The 18,107-nt window shown below is 41.8% G+C and overlaps 1 protein-coding gene across 1 annotated transcript in view; it reads left to right on the forward strand.

Annotated features, from left to right (window-relative positions):
- Positions 1-18,107, forward strand: part of RUNX1T1 (RUNX1 partner transcriptional co-repressor 1) — a 112,543-nt gene that overhangs the window by 41,027 nt on the left and 53,409 nt on the right. Inside the window, exons 2-3 of the mRNA XM_047088985.1 lie at positions 13,954-14,091; positions 16,146-16,387. Coding sequence (XP_046944941.1) covers positions 13,954-14,091; positions 16,146-16,387 — 380 coding nt within the window. The remainder of the gene's footprint in view (positions 1-13,953; positions 14,092-16,145; positions 16,388-18,107) is intronic.

The raw sequence follows: 18,107 nt of genomic DNA on the forward strand, positions 1-18,107 counted from the left end.
ATACTGAGTGGACACAGAACAGAAATCTTGATAATTTCTTTTTTATTTATTTATTTATTTTTTTAATGTTTATTTATTTCTGAGACAGAGACAGAGCATGAGTGGGGGAGGGGCAGAAAGAGAGGGAGACACAGAATCTGAAGCAGGCTCCAGGCTCTGAGCTGTCAGCACAGAGCCCGACACGGGGCTCAAACTCACAAACAGTGAGATCATGACCTGGGCCAAAGTTGGTCGCTCAACCGACTGAGCCACCCAGGTGTCCCATTGATAATTTAATTTCTTAAAAAATAGTTTAGTGGAGTGTGTGACTCTTGCTCTCAAGGTTGTAAGTTTGAGCCCCACATCTGGTGTAGAGATTACTTTAAAAAATAAAATATTAAAAAAATAGTTTATTACAGCAAACTACCTAAGGACCTACTGTGTGGAAGATCCTTGTTTAGACACTAGAGACAGATTTGAAAAGATACGGACCTTATCTTTTGTCCTGATCAACTTTTATAATTGTACAAGTATTTGAAGTAGATTGCATAGTCTAGGAGTACTGTAAGACGATTTTGTCAAATTTGTATTTTAGAGTTATTTCTCTAGAAGCGAGGAGGAAGGGGATTTGTGCAGAGAGGGAGTGGAGGTAGAGAAAACCCTTCAGAGCCTCTGGAAGATTTTGAAGCCCAGGCCAGAGGGCAAATTAAGGGTGGATCCTAAGCGTGTTTAGAAGTGACATTGATAGGACACAGGGAGTGGATTGGACGTGGAAGGAGAATGGTATGGAGGGAGGAGTCTGAGGATGATTGTGGTGTTTTGGGCTTGGTCAGCTGTGGGGGGAAGTGACGCTATGCTGGAGATTGAAATACAGCAGAAGGCACAGATTTCCCAAGGCAGGTGTTAGATTTGGTTCTAAGTACAGCTGCCAAGGGGTTGTGAAGTTAGGTAGAAGACTTGTCTGGTTCTCCCAAGAGTGTCCTTTGCCAGGAGACAAAGAGCCCTGGCGGGATTATTTACAGGAGATGAGAAGGCCAAGAAGGCTTGCATCAGAGAGTAGAAGGGATGAAGCCAGTTCAGAAGAGGAGTTAAGGCCCTGCCAGAGAGGAGAAGCCAGAGGCGGGAGAATTCACTAAAACTCGTAGCGACTAGAAGAACGGTATCACAGGAGAAAAGGAATGAGAAGCGGCTGAACAGGTCAGATGGTGCTGAGAACCCAAGTAAGATACAGATTGAACGGTATTTTTGGATTAATCACTAGAGTTTGTGCCGTGGCTGGGTGGTTTGGGTGGAATGGTGTCAGTGGAAGCCCCATTGAAGTGGGAATGGAGTGTAAATAGAGAAGGGTTTCATTATTGTCACCATTTTTTTTTTTTTTTGTAATATTTCCATCATTGAAGAAGCCTTGAAACCGTCTGAAGGGGAATGAAGAATACAATTGCTTTGCTGTCTGGTTACCTCCAAATCTGTGTTTTTAAATCGAAAGATGTCTGTGTTTGTCCACTCTTTAACTTTTTCTAGCTTCTCGGCATCATGCTAAATTCTGGGACTCAGTTGATGTCTGATAGAACGTCTGAGATGAAGTGATACGCTCCCTGCCATAACAGATCATTTTGCTGTCTGGTAGGAGATGTTAGACCAACAAGTTATTATACAGTTATTTATAATAGTTGCAGCAAGCCCAATAAAGAACAATTAGATGGTACAGGAGAGTTTCCCATACAGGGGACTTTGGGAGGGACCCAGAACGCCTTCCTTGAGTAAGTGAATTTGAGTGGAGATTGGTTTTCCAGGTTGAAAGGCCCTGAGTTGAGGTGAAGCTTGCAACCTATAAAACCAGTGAGATATGAGGTGAGATAAGAGAGGCAGGCAGGGACGAAATCTGTCCAGGTTGTAGGTCATTTAAAGGGTTTTGGATTTTATCCTGAGAGTGATGATAAACTATTTAAACACTTTCAATAGGGGAGTAACTTGATCGGATCATTAGAATGTGAAGTTCTTGAGGGCAGTGATTTTCTTGTGTGTCCATTGTCTTTTCTTTGTGTCTGAAGGGGTACCTGGCACTTTGTAGATGGCTCAGGAATTTTCGAATACATGCTTTTATATTAAATGAGTGAATAGTTTTGTGTTTAACCAGATTACTTAAACTTGTGGGATAAGTACAAGTTGTTGTGGGATACACTGATTGCAGTGTAGGGTGAAGGGTTGCACAGACTAGTTCCTAGAAGGTCCCAGTGAGTGACGGTGGTGTTCCAGGATGCTGATAGCAATGGTGAAGCACATTTAGGAGGAAGAATAATTTGATGGTGGCACATGCACAAGAAGACATTCAGGATGTTTTATGTAAAAACAACAGAGTCTTGCAGAGATATCTCTAAGTAAACTATGACTTATCCTGCCTTTTTTCCAGATGATTCTTCCTGCTGTGTTTTGGTTTTAGTTTTTGACATGATCACGCACCTCTAGATTCCCACTTGCTCAAGTTTTGTTTTTTTTTTTTAATTTTTTTTTTCAACGTTTATTTATTTTTGGGACAGAGAGAGACAGAGCATGAACAGGGGAGGGGCAGAGAGAGAGGGAGACACAGAATCGGAAACAGGCTCCAGGCTCTGAGCCATCAGCCCAGAGCCTGACGCGGGGCTCGAACTCATGGACCGCGAGATCGTGACCTGGCTGAAGTCGGACGCTTAACCGACTGCGCCACCCAGGCGCCCCGCTCAAGTTTTAATTTTACTTTGTTACCAAGCTCTGTGAATCTGCCGTAGAGTATAAAAATGTCTTCCTGAATCTTCTCGTCTCCAGTCTTAAGAGCCACGTCCATGCTGGATCCCTGTATTATTTCTAGCCTAGGCTGTTGCAGACCAGAACGCCTGCCCTCTCTTGCCTTTCTTACCCTATTTAATCTCTGCTCCATACTTATCCATAATATAAGATTAGAAATGAGCATATCCTAAAACTCTCAGTGCCTTCCCCTTGCCCATCATGTGAAGTCTAACAGTACTGGTTGCTGTTTTTTTAAAGAGTACATTGGATTAAATTCAATAAATTTTGTTGAGCTCCTGCTACTTGTCTGCAATTTAGCCACAGGTACATAGTCTGTGTACCTTCATAATTTTCTGCCCTGATTCACCAGCTCTTACCTGGATGATCATAACTGATGGCAGTGCATATGTGTACTACCCTTCAGCAGCTCCACAAGCTTCCTTAATAGCCTTTAACGCTGGCAAATAAGACAGATATTCCTGCAGGAAAATTGTCCACACTTAAAGATTGTCAAATGTTTGGATCACTATTTAGTGATTTTTTTTTTCCCCCTACCTTCTGGAATAATCTTCAGTTTGGCAACAGGATGTTATATAGATACTTATATTCATTGCATGGGCCCTTGGTGATGTCTGTATCTTTTTCTGCTCTCTACACACGCAGGAGTTACTTTTTTTGTGTTAACTTGAGTGATTTGGTTTTTCCTTAATAAGTATTTTTACCACAGTCATTCAGCGAACATTTGCCGGCTGTCTGTGCCAAGGGGTTCGAACTCTTCCCAGACAGGAGATCCTTTTTTTCCAAAGGAAATCTTAACCAGAACAGCAGTGCATAGAGCAGATAAATATGGAGCTGTGATGGTTGAAGTAGGGTGGCTAAACCCGGGGCTGCTGGATGGCCACTTAGTGGCCTCCAGGAAGTGGTTCTTAGACTTGGAAACAGGAGTCACAGGAGTGAAGCTCTTAACAACTGTGAGAGAGATGACATTTCTTAGGAACTTACACACAGCGGTAATGCCTGGCATCCACTGGTATTCACATGACCAGCAGTCCTTTCCACACTTTAGGAAATTAGTAATTGGTTTTTCTAGCTACAACCACCATTTGGGTACTTGTTAATGTTTAGAGTGTTTTTTGGGGGGTGCCAATTGGTTAAGGCAATCCACTCTTCATTTTGGCGCAGGTCATGATCTCACAGTTCTTGAGATCAAGCCCCGCAGCAGATTCTGCACTGATGGCACGGAGCCGGCTTGGGATTCTCTCTCCCACTCTCCTTGCCCCGTACCCCCCTCCCCCCAAACAAATAAATAAACACTTTCTAAAAAAAATAGCGTGCTTTATCTTGGGGTCCACCGCTCATCTTTGTCAAAAAATGAGCAGAGTGATTGAAACTATTTCCTGCTTCTACTGCTTAGCATTTTCCCCTCCGTAAAGTGGCGTCTACTTTGAACACTTATGCTGTCTGCCTCACTCAGCCTTTGCCCGCTCTAGGTAACCATAGTTCCTAATATGTCACTGGCTGTTTTGTCGGAAACTGGCTTTGTTTTAGTCTTCGCTTACCTTCTTCGTTCATTCAACAAATCAAGTGGCTGCTATTTCAAGCACTCTTCTTAATGCTATGGAGGCTGGACTTAACAAACAGGTAGAAATTTCTGCATTCGTGAAGCTGACACTGTGGTTGGGGAGACACTCAAAACCAAGATAAATGTGTCAAGTGCTAGCTAGATAAATGCCATAGGAAGGGAAGGGAAATTCCCATTGTTATCCCCGTAAGGACATGACCCAAACATTATTGAAGCTATTTTTCTAGAAATCGTGATAGGTTATTATAGACTCATCTCATTCTTCTGCCTGTTTTCCATCTTAACCCAAGTTCATGCACTTTAAAGGCATGAAGCTGGTCTTCAGACTGTCATCTCTGATTCCAGATAGCTGCTGGCCCAGCGGCTTACTGGCTCATTCCACACTGAGTCCTTGGCCTTGTTCTCATTAGTGCAGTTTCCCAGTGTTTACTAATGACCTGTCTTACTCTCCCGCTTTCTCAGAGCTGAGAGTTTACTTATTTTAGTCATTGGGTTTCAAACTTTTGTATTTTCTACCAGTTAAGCTTACCAAATGAAATATGTAGAAGCCCAATCTATGAAAAAAAAATATGAAAGGTCTTAATGGGACGGAAGGTGTTTCAGATGAAACCAGAGGCACCTCTTCTCATCCCTGCTCTTTCAATCTGCATTGTCACCTCCAGGGACTCCTGCCATAGAGCCATTATTTTAGTATGGCGCTGTGATTTTATGATAACGGAAGTGTTCCAGGACCGAGTTCCCTAATAGGGTAGGCACAGCTACCTTATTGAATGTGGCTAGTGTGACTGAGGAGCTGAGTTTTAAATTTTGTTTAACTTTAATTAAAATTTACGTGGTCACAGGTGGCTAGTTACAGTAATATTGGAAGATGAAGTCCTCATGTAACGCTCTCAGTTTAACATTAACTGAATATGTCTTTATTTCAGTTTTCTAGATCATGTAAAAATAACATTAGTTTTAGAAGGTAATGGACTCTTGAGAAGGTCTGGAATGAGTTCTGGCTTGTAACCTTGGACAGATTGTCCAATCCTTCTGGGCCTCAGTTCCTTTTTATAAGATGGGCAAATTTGTAGTACCTTTTCATAGTCATAGTGAGATTTAAAATGAGGTAAAGCATGCAGGGCATTTGGTACAGTGCCCAATGCTTGATTTTAGGTGACTTATCCTAATAAGTTGGTTTTTTGTATGTTTGTTTTTTTGCTTGTAAAAAGAAAACATGCTCATTGTAGAACGTTTAAATAAATGAGAAAAATAACAAGAAGAAATTAAAAATAATGTGTAATCCCACCATCCATAGACAAGCAACAGAAAAGCTTGTGAAATGTAGAAAAAATGTGTTTTTGGTTCATAATATGCTTTTCTCTTTGTTGTGAATGTGCATATGTATGATTTTGCTATTCTTGTAAAAAAAGGGAGCTTTTGGAGGCTGTAGGTCTTATGTATACAGATTGCTTTACAAAGCCTTTTTTCTAATATTATATAAAAAGCCTTAGGGAATATGTTGTCATTACTGAAAAGCTGGTGAATTCAGTGATTTACTACTGGTTTTTTTGTTTTTTTGTTTTTTTTTTTTTTTAGATTTATCTTTGGTAACTTAATGTTTTCAGAATATAGAAATTCTTTTCATTTATTTATTTATTTATTTATTTATTTATTTATTTATTTTAATGTTGTTTTAAATTTATTTCTGAGACAGAGAGAGACAGAGCATGAGCAGGGGAGGGGCAGAGAGAGAGGGAGACACAGAATCTGAAGCAGGCCCCAGGCTCTGAGCTGTCAGCACAGAGCCTGACCCGGGGCTGGAACTCACAGACTGTGAGATCATGACCTGAGCTGAAGTCGGACGCTTAACTGACTGAGCTACCCAGGCGCCCCTAGAAATTCTTTTTAGAATTCTTTTAGGATGATAGAAAAAAGATGGAGGTGATTTTAAGTTAAAGCTCTTAAAAGTTCTGGCGTCTCAAAGTTGTCATGACTGTAGACATGCCTTATGACATAGTACTATGTATTCCTTTAAAATACTACATTTATTGAGCACGTTCGCTGTATCAGGCACGGAGCAAAGTGCTGAGAATATAAAAACAAGTAAGATGTCATCATTACCCTTGAATAAATTATGACCTAGTGAGAGAGACCGACTTGATTCTAAATACAGTGTGGTCAGTGCTGTAAGAGGGATCTGGACCGGGTAATAAGAGAATAAAGGGCCTTCCTGGCCAGCTAGGGATGGAAGGGTTGTCAACGGAGGGTCCCTGGCTGAAGTAATACCTGAAAGAAGATTTAAAGGAATGATGGACTTAACCAGGCAGTGGTGGGGTGAAGAAGAATCTAGGGAAAAGAAAGGGTGCAGTGTGAGGGAAGCCTGTACGACCTGGGGGCATTGGGAGAGCTGCGTTAGTTTGGTACGGAGTTCAGAGGTGGGGATAAGAGTGGAAGGGAGAAATGAAGATGAGCCTGGAGCAGTTACAGAAACCAGAAACTCAATGGTCTTTCAGTGCCTTATTAAGGCACAAGGCCTTTATGTTTTACATCGCAAAAGGTCTTTGAAGAGTACTAAGAAGAGAGGAGTAAGGTCTCTGATCATATCTTTGGCATACGTAGTGACGTGATGGTGTGATTTGGACAATGGCACAGAGAGGGATAGTGCACGGCAGGGAGACCATCCAATGGGTTGTTGATTAGACCAGGTGAGAGATGATGGATGAGGAGGGTTTGAATCCAGGGTGTTGAAAATGAGTAGCCCTCTGGATGTTTGGGTGCGGAACTTGGGAGGGATGGTAGGCCTAGAGGTACAAGTCATCGACATAAGAGCCATGGGGTGACTGTCACCACACAAATGAAGTCCCTAAGGAGAAGGTATAGAGAGAAGATTTCAAGAGTAACTATGAAGGAGCATGGGGGAAACTACCAGTAATTATCACAGTGGTGAAGAAACGTCAGAAGGAGCAGCCCGAACGTCCTGAGAAGATTGAGAGCGTTGGAATGCTGGGATCCTGGGGATAACAATGTTTCCAAAGGGAGGAAGTGGTGAGACGCAGTCAGATTCTACAAAGATGCCAGATAAAGTATCTGGTGTTTCTTGGATTAATAATGAAGAGATAATTGAAGAGTTTCAGTGGGAGTTAGGATGATATCTTGACGCTACACTCCCAATATTATTTTAGTGTGTATTCTCTGGTTTCAAGTGTAGGTTTTAGGCAAAGGAGGGATTGATTGACAAGGTTCTGTGGGCTGTTTGGAAGATCACGTTGTAGGAATTAGTAGAATGAAGAATTTCGCATTATCAGGATAATCTCTTGCCATTTTTCTTCATTTCTTTCTGCCTGTTAGTTGCCTTCTTTTTCACATGGAGGGCAGTAGGCAGTACAGTCTTCTACCTCTGGAGTGAGATTGTTTTTCTGCCTTCACATCTGAAGGTAAAAATGTTGGAGAATGACTGAGATTGCCCATCTTGGACAGGGTGCTGTGCCGGAACCAGCTGCTGGTAACCTTGGTACAAGGTCATGAAAGAACATGGTGACTCCCAAGGTAGTTATGGGATTAGAGGTATGACAGGTCCCAGTATGGGGAGGAAAACTTTCTAGGAGTCCACTGGAAGTTTGTGAAAGATGGAATGGGAAATGAGGAAGGAAGGAATGTGAGTGTAGAGTACTCTTTAAGAACCTGGGCTATCAGAGTGAGTGTTTTGATGGTAACTAAACAGGGACAAGTGGACATTGGTAGGGTTGTTTCATAACCGAATCATCAGTGGAGATTTAGTAATGAGGATTGAAAAGGTATTTGAAAACAAGAGATAGATGTTAATTGTAGTGTGTGTGGGAAAAGATTTCTATGCAGACACATTCTTGTGGACATAGATATTTATGTGAACAGAGGAAGTCTGGTTATGATCACCAATTTCAAAATAATTTTGTGGTCCCTTTATTGTCAGATTTATGTTCTCTGGGTAGTCTTCTTTGTCTTTGAAATGAACATAAGCCATATCTGTAGAAAGAAACCAGAGAGTATTAGAGTTTGCAGATGATCCCTGAAGTTATATAATCTAAAATGCTTAATTTTATGGGTAAGAAAAGTAGACTCCAAAGAAGAGAAGTGAAGGAATCACAGATATAACAGTACCTACCAGAAGAAGAGGGTCTGTTTTAGTCCTTGGGTCTCTGATCAGTTCATGAGGAAGTCGTTCCCAAAACTTCCATAGACCTCCCTGGATGACCCATTGTCTAGAATCGGAGCACAGCACTCACCTCTGAAACCTGTTGCTGATAAAGGGGAGCATGACAACCTGATTAAAAGAAGAAGGATCTGCTCCCCAAGAATTGTGCACCTGAACAAAATCAGGACTTCCAAGCAAGAAAGAAGGGAGAAGCGCTGTTGAGTAGGAGCTCCAGGATCTGTGACATAAGCTAAAGAGTCTGTTTGTATTCTGTGGGCAGTGGGACCTTCCCAAAGGTGTTTTTTTTTTTTTTTTTTTTTTTTTTTAACGTTTATTTACTATTGAGAGACAGACACAGAGTGTGAGCAGGGTAGGGGCAGAGAGAGGGGGAGACACAGAATCTAAAGCAGGCTCCAGGTTCTGAGCTATCAGCAGAGAGCCCTACGTGGGGCTTGAACTCACAAACCGCGAGATCATGACCTGAGCCGAAGTCAGATGCTTAACCAACAGCCACCCAGGCACCCCCTTTGCATTTTTAAAAAAATTTTTTTAACGTTTATTTAGTATTGAGAGACAGAGGGACCCAGCGTGAGCCGGGAAGGGGCAGAGAGAGGGGGAGTGGACCTTCCCAAAGGTTTTAAAGCATGGAATAGACAAGATCATATTTGTGTTTCAGGAAAAAAAAATCTTCATAAAACACCTGTGATGAAGTAACAGGTCATTCTTACACTTGCCTAAAACGACATAAGTTGATCACAGAGTTGAAGTAAATTTCAGATCTCCAGCATGTTCCCATATTACCTGCATTCCACTTCCTAATCATGTATTTATACGCTGTTGATGGTTATGTATTTGTCTTTTAAATTAGGCATTTAAAAAAACTGCCATCAAATTGCTTACTGTTTTCATTGGTTGGAGTGATTGGATACATAACACACACACACACACACACACACAACTATTGTACTCATAGGCTGTGGTTGGAGTGATTGGGTGTAAACGCACACACACACACACACACACACACACACACACACACTGTCGTACTCATAGGCTGTGGTAAATGCTAAAAGGCCAAACAAGCATGATGCGGTTGGTGCCTTGGGCACCTGGGGAAAGCTATAAGAGGATCTGTAATGGGCAGTGAAGAATGGGATAGGTGGGGCAGATCTTTCTAGATGAAGGAAATAAACAGTATAAAATGAAAGGCAGAAAAGGCAGGGAATGCCAGGGTGCCCTGTACAGATAGAGCATAGACCCGGGGGGAGGACATTGGAAATAAAGCCATGAATGGATGATGGAGAGGCAGGCACAAGAGAATGGAGATCACATGTGCTGGTGCCTGACTTGAGTAGGTACTATGCCAGGGTCTTAATGAGGCAGAGAGGGGTGTATATCAGTATTCTTCTTATGAGGAACTCAGGATCAACATAACTTGCCTGAGGACCCACTACTGATGGCTGAGTTTACATTTGAAACCAAGTCTGTCTTAACTTGGAAATTTGTCTGTTATTCCAAAGAGCCTTCTTCCACTGTATCATTCCATTGTGCTTAGAATATTAGCATTTGACTTTTATTCTCCTGAGCAGGAATGAACATTCCAGAAGTGCTCAGCAGGGAAATGAGATGGCAGCATTGTGGAGGCTGGGTGGCCACCATTCTAGTCTGCAGGCAGTTTCCTTTAACATCTCACACCCAGCCACTGGAGTCACTAGATGATTCTGTTGTCAGGCCTGAATTTGCCATATTTTCCATAGAAATAAAAATCAAAGTCTGTACCCACTTTTGTGTTTCCTTAGCTGCTTTCTCCTTTCTGGTAGGAGTACTTCAGTTCCACTTGGGCTTACTCCTCTTTATTGTGTATCTTGTAGCTCCTATAGCTAGCACTTACTCAAATTAGACCAACTGTACCAACTGCTAATTCACCGAGAGGTTTCTCGATCTGTCACATCTGGGATGTAGGTATTTCTTCTATTACAAGATATTTCTTCTATTATAATTGACATGATGAGCTCTGATAGAAAAACACATCCCGTCTACCAATCCTGAACTTTCTATTTACAGTAATCATCTCTAGAAATAGTATGTAAATAAGGAAAGTACAGAATGCCTATTCTCCATACCTTAAAAACACATCTGGAACTGTTTGAACTAACAAAAAGTAAAGTAAGTGCTACGGCAGATTATGCCATACCTTTCCTTTTTACTTAAAAAAAAAAAAAAAAAGAAAAAGAAGGAAATGGAAAACATACCCCTTCTAGAAGCCTCTGACACTGAATTGGATATTGAAATGGTATCAGTAATGTATTTATATATGCCACATTTTCTTCCATGTTTCAGCCATCTTTGGTACACATGTGTTGGATATTTGCCATGTGAGTTGAAATGTTACCACATAGGGGAGATCTTTATTTAGTAGTAGTGTGTATCATTAAGGTAGAGGCAAGTCAGTCCTTTTGATTATACATACCTTCCTGCTCTGATAGATTGTTTTTCTTTTTCTTTTTCTTTTTTTACCATTTTGTGCCAGTCTTTCAATTGATGTCAGCATTCCCCTGCAGCAACTAAAAATAGAAATTACATCTAGGAATAATTTTCATAAACTTAAAAAAATTGCATAAGAAATATTATAACTTAATATTGGTTTTACTGTATCCTCTAATTTGAAACGGAGAAGAAATACTTCTGTGGTTGAATCATAGTTCTTTTGCTGTTTGCTATAAAAGTTTCAAGAATATATATTTCAAAATGTTTTGCTTTTTTTTTTTTTTTTAAGTAATCCAAAACAAATGCAACAGGACTCAGCATACTTGAAACACATTTTCTGAATTTATCTTAAATCTCTCTACTCCAGAGGGTTTGTGTGTGTGTCCGGGTTAGTCCTGGCTGGAAACTTCACCATCTCTCCTTGTCCTGGATTGATTGCACTGAACAGCATGGAATGAGTTACATATGGTCCCACTTTGTCTAAGTTTGTAGGACCTCTGGGTTGGAACTCCATTTGATCAGAGTGGAGCTAACTGTTGCCGAAATTTGGCTATTCCGGCCAGAATGCATATAGTCCTGTTTAGAAGCAGTGGCGTTTTTGCAATGCTTTGGCTCAGTGGTTCTTGTTCTTAAAGTATCGATGCCGTTTCGAGGATTTAAAAAAAATCACTCCTCTACATTTTATCGTCGTCGTTGTTGTTGTTGTTGCTGTTGTTACTATTATTAAGATCCTCTTAAGTTTGAAGAGGACACCCATTGTCGATTTTATCGTCTATTTCCTTTTCTCTCAGTGTCAGCAACAAGGGTAGACAGACGTGGGTTTCAGATGTGTTTTCCAGTTTAGGTTCTGCTCAAGAAGTACCTCCAGGTAAGTAAGGTGCAGGGGCCGTGCCCACTAAGGCTCAGCATGTCCAGGTGGACGAAGCCGCCTGGGGTAACTTTCTCTTCATTTGGGCTCTTTTCTCCCTTGCTGCTTTTTTCCTTCCCTTGCTTTATTTATTTATTTTTTCACGATTCCCACCCCCCCCCGCCCCCTCCCGCTCTTCCTCCCTCTGTCTGCACAACCACGTGCTTCAAGTCTGTGTATCTGGACTGCCTTCTCTAACAGTTCAGTGTGAGTGTTCGCAGAATGAAAACCAGATGGACCTGCAGTTCCCACTGTTATCTCCCAGCCGACTCTGGCAAGCCTCCCTCTATCCCTCCTTCCTTGGCATGACAGAAATATTTGCCTTTATTTAGGGAGAGTTGTATTTGCTGCTGTACCTCTTCCCTCAGCTGCAACATAAGCGGAAAGCTATTTATTCCCTTGTTGCTGAGGTTGGTTGAGGTGAGTAGACCGTGCAGCGAATTTAACTATTGAAGAAGCGCTTTTAAACCTGCCTGACTTCGGTAGTTTTCTAGACTAAGTGAGTTACTGATCCTGGGTGTTACAGTGTTCTGGAATAGCACTAGGAAGGCAAGCTTTTAAGGGGTGAGATCAAGGTAGAAACGCTCTCCATGTGGGTTTTTACCACATTTCACTCAGAACACGCATTGACTAAAGGGGCATTCGTGGTTCTCCAGCGAGCTGTCAGGGTGAAGGAAAAGAGACTCTGATATTAGGCTATCAAAATGCTCTTATTAGAATGATGATTATTTTCATTCTTTTATCGCATTTCCCCTGTTATGGCATCGACATTATTTCAACTTTAAAATGTTATGTTCTGTTGCAACCCAAGTCTCGTGAAACGGCTCTGAATAAAGGTGTGAGGTAGGTTTGGAGTTGCCAGCATAGTGATTTGGATTTTTCACTTAAAAAAAAAAAATAGACATTTAAAGTCAGTGTTGAGAATTTCTCCCCATGGTTATCATAGTGTTTTAAAAGACCCACTCTTGACCAGTAGTCCCCGTGACTTGACTTTTCCAAAAGTCCGAGTGGGAAATATTTGTACCTAAGGCTGCATGAGGGGCCTCAGACATTTTTGGTGTGTGTGTGTGTGTGTGTGTGTGTGTGTGTGTGCGCGTGCACAGGCACACAGTGCTGGTAGAAAATTGTATTCTAAAGAAACAAAACTCACTTTTTTATTGGAGATCTGTTGCTTCAATAGATTTGACAGAAAAAAAACAGCTCAGAATTTCAAAGGCAAAGCATGCATAGTAGAAAACAGTCTTGAAGCTCAAATGTTCGTTATTGGGTAATCAGGAAATTTCTCCATATCTGTCACATACTCATGCGAAAATACAGAGAGGGCCTTTCGTTCCTTTTCATTTGCTATTTGGGGTTTTTCCATTCTCACTCCGCCCGAGGTTATTAATTGAAGGATCGGTCTCATGTTTCTAAGACGGTGGGTCACAAATCACAAATTCTGAATAAACAATCGTGTAACCTCATTGTGTGAAACACAGCATTTATGTAGTGGGGCGTTTTCCTGCAGGGCAGAGGAACTTGAAGTGAGGAGTGTATCTGGTAGACATAACCTGCTTCTCCTAATGGGCCAGAAACTAAGCACAGAAAGGGCATGGCAGGTGTTACAAAAAAAAAAGTCCTTATAAACATGCTGGCTCCTATCAGTATCTCACCTGCATAACAGACCTTCAGATTTGTGTTGTTCCTCACTAAAGGGTTTATTACCATTTTACTTCCTCATCTATTTTTTACCTCTTGCTAGCGTTGGCTTCAGCTTCGAGTGAGGTTGTGCCGTTGGATATAACACTACCAAGGTAGCATCTGCCCAAGCCAGAAATAACAATAGGATGTAAAATAACCCAGTTACAAATGAGGTCCTGCCATCTGTGCTACACCTTCTTAAGTGGGGTTTGGATGATAAAGTCCTGATTTAAACTTCAGTAGATCAGCCTATTTTATTGAGAGGAGATGTCGGATTTCTTCTGCTCACTTGCTTGTAAAAAAGATGAACCCCACTTAAAAAAAAAAACAAAAAACAAGAAACAAAAAGCAACGAAGGTGCTTAAGGAGTAAAATAACCTGTTCAATGGTGGCGTCCTCCAGATCGGACTGAGAAGCACTCCACGATGCCAGACTCACCTGTGGATGTGAAGACCCCATCTAGGCTGACTCCTCCCACCATGCCACCTCCCCCTACAACTCAAGGAGCTCCGAGAACCAGTTCATTTACACCGACGACGTGTGAGTAGACACTTCTGCGTTTCCCGTTTCCATTTTGAAGTCTAAATTTTTTTTTTCCTGCACAAGTGAAGCCCCCCCCCCCCCGCCGCCTCCTTCCCCCAAATCATTTAATTGCCAGTGAGTAGGTATTGAGCCTGCGCAGACGTACAGCATCTTAGGTATAATTTGTATGACTGCCAATATTTGCCTGCCTTCCCATTTTTGCTTCACAGTTGTAGTCTGCTTTGATTTCCTCAATGAAGACTATTGCATTCGTTTGGGCTGCGGCTTCATTTGTTACCACCGTAATTTTTAGTTTGACTTAATGTGTAGCTCCTTACTTTAGCTTGTACATTTTGCCTTGGAACGTGTTAATATCCTACAATTATTTCCAGGTTGCTTCTGGTCTTCTAATACCACTTTCTTCTGGTATTTACAAATAAGATTCAAAGCTAGCAGCCTTACGTGAAAAAGGGGTATTGCTCTGGGCGACAGTCACATCCAGAAAACTTTCTGAAAGAAGGAGCATCTTTCTTGTCTTGAGCCTGTCAGACTTTTATTAAACCTTTACTCGATTCCAACTCGGCTCAGGCCTTGTGTCCTGAATCAGTGGCGTGTATTGGCTTTCTGGGTTGTCCGAGGAAAGGACAGAACATTCCGAGAGAACAGCCACTTCCCTTCCTTTCCTGTAGATTCCAGCAGGGATGGTGGATAGCTTTGTTTCCATCGGTTTCAAAGTCCCGGGTAAAATTGTCCTAAAGGATTTGTGAAACTAATAAATGCTATCTGTTGCAGATAGTACTATTTACAGATCGTGTGTCATCAAGTCTGTATGAATGAACAATCACAGGCAAAACTAGATCCATGGGATTATAAGGGATTGGCAAAATACACATCCCAGGCTGTTTATGCGGCGTGGCGCTGCCATTTAAAGGCCTTTCCAAACGTGTAAGGAACAGGAGGCTGCAGCGGCACCAAGTTGCGACCCTGTCATCTCATATCTGGTTTGTCGTTACCCAGAGCCACAGTGATGGGCACATGTCTTCTGTGAGAGGTCCTAGTGAGCAATCATTTCATGACAGGTTGCTTTGGTGCTCGTTTGGGACAAGGGGCTGTTGTATTATCTGGAAACTTTTAAGAATGATAGAGTGCTTCAGACATCTTCAAACTCCTGTTGGAGATAACCTATCAAAATTACATGTAATAGATGAGTTGGATAAAGTGGAGTTGGTCGAATTTATTGATTTTAATATGATAAAATCAACATTTTCGTTAGTGAGAAATGCGCAGAATTCTCTAGTCTTGTTCTTACGAATTATCTCGGTGTTCAGATACATTTTATCGGAAACAAAGTTGTCAAATTACCGCCAATCCACGCTATTAGTTGGGACGAGATGTCCCTTTCCGATTTCTTGAACTAACTCTCTGATAATTACCATATCCATTTGGCTTCTTATATAAAATTTGCATCTTCCCTAAAGAAGTGGTTAAGAAATATGAGGGGGAGAAAATAGCCTTCTAATTGGGTGGTATAAGGTTAAAACTTGAAAGTCCTATTTCTATAAACACAGCTGTCAGTTGTGTGTACAAAACATGATTAAAAATGTTCAGTGATGAATTTAGTCTCCACCAAATGTACACTTTCTCTAGGGGAACAGTTTAGAGAGGAACGGTCCCGCTATATTGATGTCAGCCTGTGACAGAAGGCTGACATCCAAAAACGCTGTTTGTTCCGTGTTTGAGACATTTCACGTGGTTGGCATATGTGTGCACGGGAGGCAGGGCTGTCCCCGGGTTACAGCCGACTCCCATGGGGGCTCCGCTTCCACGTGGAGTACCGGCATGCAGTGTGAGGAGGGGAGAGCCATCCAGTCCTAGAGTACCTGAACCCGTGGTACCCCTGGGAAGCCAAAGCCTTTGACAGAAAAGTCCCCCCCCCCCCCCCCCCCCCCCGGTTTCCCAAACCACAGAATCCTCCAGATTTAAAGGGAACAAAACTTGATTGTAATTTCCTTGTGCCTTTTCCCTCTGCGTTGATTTACTTGTTTTTCTTTCTTATTTTGTGCTCTTGACAGTAACCAATGGCACGAGCCATTCACCCACAGCCTTGAATGGCGCCCCCTCGCCGCCCAATGGCTTTAGCAATGGGCCTTCCTCCTCTTCCTCTTCTTCTCTGGCTAATCAACAGCTGCCCCCAGCCTGTGGCGCCAGGCAACTCAGTAAGCTGAAACGGTTCCTTACTACCCTGCAGCAGTTTGGCAATGACATTTCTCCAGAGATAGGAGAGAGAGTCCGCACGCTCGTACTAGGACTGGTGGTAAGCAAACGGAAACTAGCCCAGTTTTCCGGGGGTAACGGGAGAGGGTGTGTATGTGAGACGAAAAATACAGACTGTTCTCCCAACCGTTTTGTTCGCCTACCTGGAGATTGCATGTAAGTCTGGTAATTCTGTAGTAACCGGGTTCTCAAGTCTGCATTGGGTATTGGTCCCCACCATGGTTTCTTTTACCATCTGACAATAAAGACATGGTGACACAGTTTATTATTATCTTAGCCACAAATACATGTGTGTGTATAAAATGCAATAGGTATATGTTCTTGGCATGACGAGTGGCTTTCAGCAGTGACAAAATGTTTTCGTTACGTTAGCGATCCATTTAATCTAGCTAGGGTGCTCATTTTGACATAGTTGCTTTGAAGGATTTTTATCACTGGTCTAAGATGAACAAGAGTTTATAACGAATAACGTTCTTCTATGTGTTTTCATTTTTGAGGCTAATAACATTTTTTAAAAAATTTCATTGTGGTAAAATACACATAACGTAACATTGACCACTTTAACCGTTTCTGGGTGTGCAGTTCAGCGGCATTAAGTACCTCCATGTTGGTGTATATCCATCACCGCCACCCATCTTCAGGACCTTCTTCATCACCCCAAACTGGAACTCCGTACCCATTAAACAGTAACACCCCAAGTTCCCCTCCCTCAACCCTTGGTAACCACTGATTGTTTTTTGTTTGTTTGTTTGTTTGTTTGTTTGGTTTTTTTTTTAGCAATTCTTTGTTAAAGGTAGAATTCACTTAAACCATTCATTTGAAAACAGAAGTGTTGAGTTAGGCACATTGTGCCACACTCTGTACATTATCACACCGGAAATGAGCATATGTATCATTTTGGGGGGGGGCATCCTGAATCATTTTTGTATACATACTGTGATTTTTTGGTACAGGTAGAGGATTTTCATTTAGGAAGGGCAATTTTCCCATAGCAAACGGAGTCAGGGAGAAGCTGTGAGTCACAGGTTTGATCCTTAGGGTAGACCTGAAATTCAGGTGACGGGCCCCTGTTTGCTTTCTCTTGAAATAGATCATTCGTTTGTATTCCATGGACTTATGGGCAAAGCCATACTCGTTGTGTTTTGCAAAAGAAGCCCCCAGATTAAAGCCCGTGCACGAGTCTAGTACAGTAGATGACGCTTCCAATCACAATAACCCACATTTGACAGATATTTTGCAGTTCGCTCTTTTAACCCTTACCTCCCTCTCCTGAGTGCTCTAACAAAAAGCTTTCACATTTTCCACAGTCTGCCAGCTCCAACTGTCGCTCTTCCCTGCCGGGAAGGTGAGGACCACAGGAGTGTGTCAGCTTTGCCACAGTTACTTTTGTCAATCACTTATCTTTTTCCTTTGTCGTTCTTGAGTTTCGCAGAGTAGACTTTGCAACTAGCAAATAAATTAGACCCAAGAACCGCAAAGTAAATCCAAAGTAGTGATTGTGTCCCATAAATAGTGAAAATGTTCTTTGTAACAAAAAAAATGTTTGTTTTTTTTTTTTTTGAAAACTGCTTTATGTATTTGATATATTCTCTAACGGTGGTTTCCGTAAGTTCCAATGTGGAAGAGTTTGGTAACTTTAAGTCAGTTTTCCCAGATGTTCAGTGGCATACTTTCGAGTGCAATACTTCTTTTCAGAGACATATTTATTTAAAAACCTTCAGAGGGTAAGTTAGGGGAAGACATTAATGATAAGTTAGGGG

The sequence above is a fragment of the Lynx rufus genome, unplaced genomic scaffold (assembly GCF_022079265.1).
Source record: "Lynx rufus isolate CCGP_SWC_20201006 ecotype Redwood Valley unplaced genomic scaffold, mLynRuf1.p SCAF_26, whole genome shotgun sequence".
Lineage (NCBI taxonomy): Eukaryota > Metazoa > Chordata > Mammalia > Carnivora > Felidae > Lynx > Lynx rufus.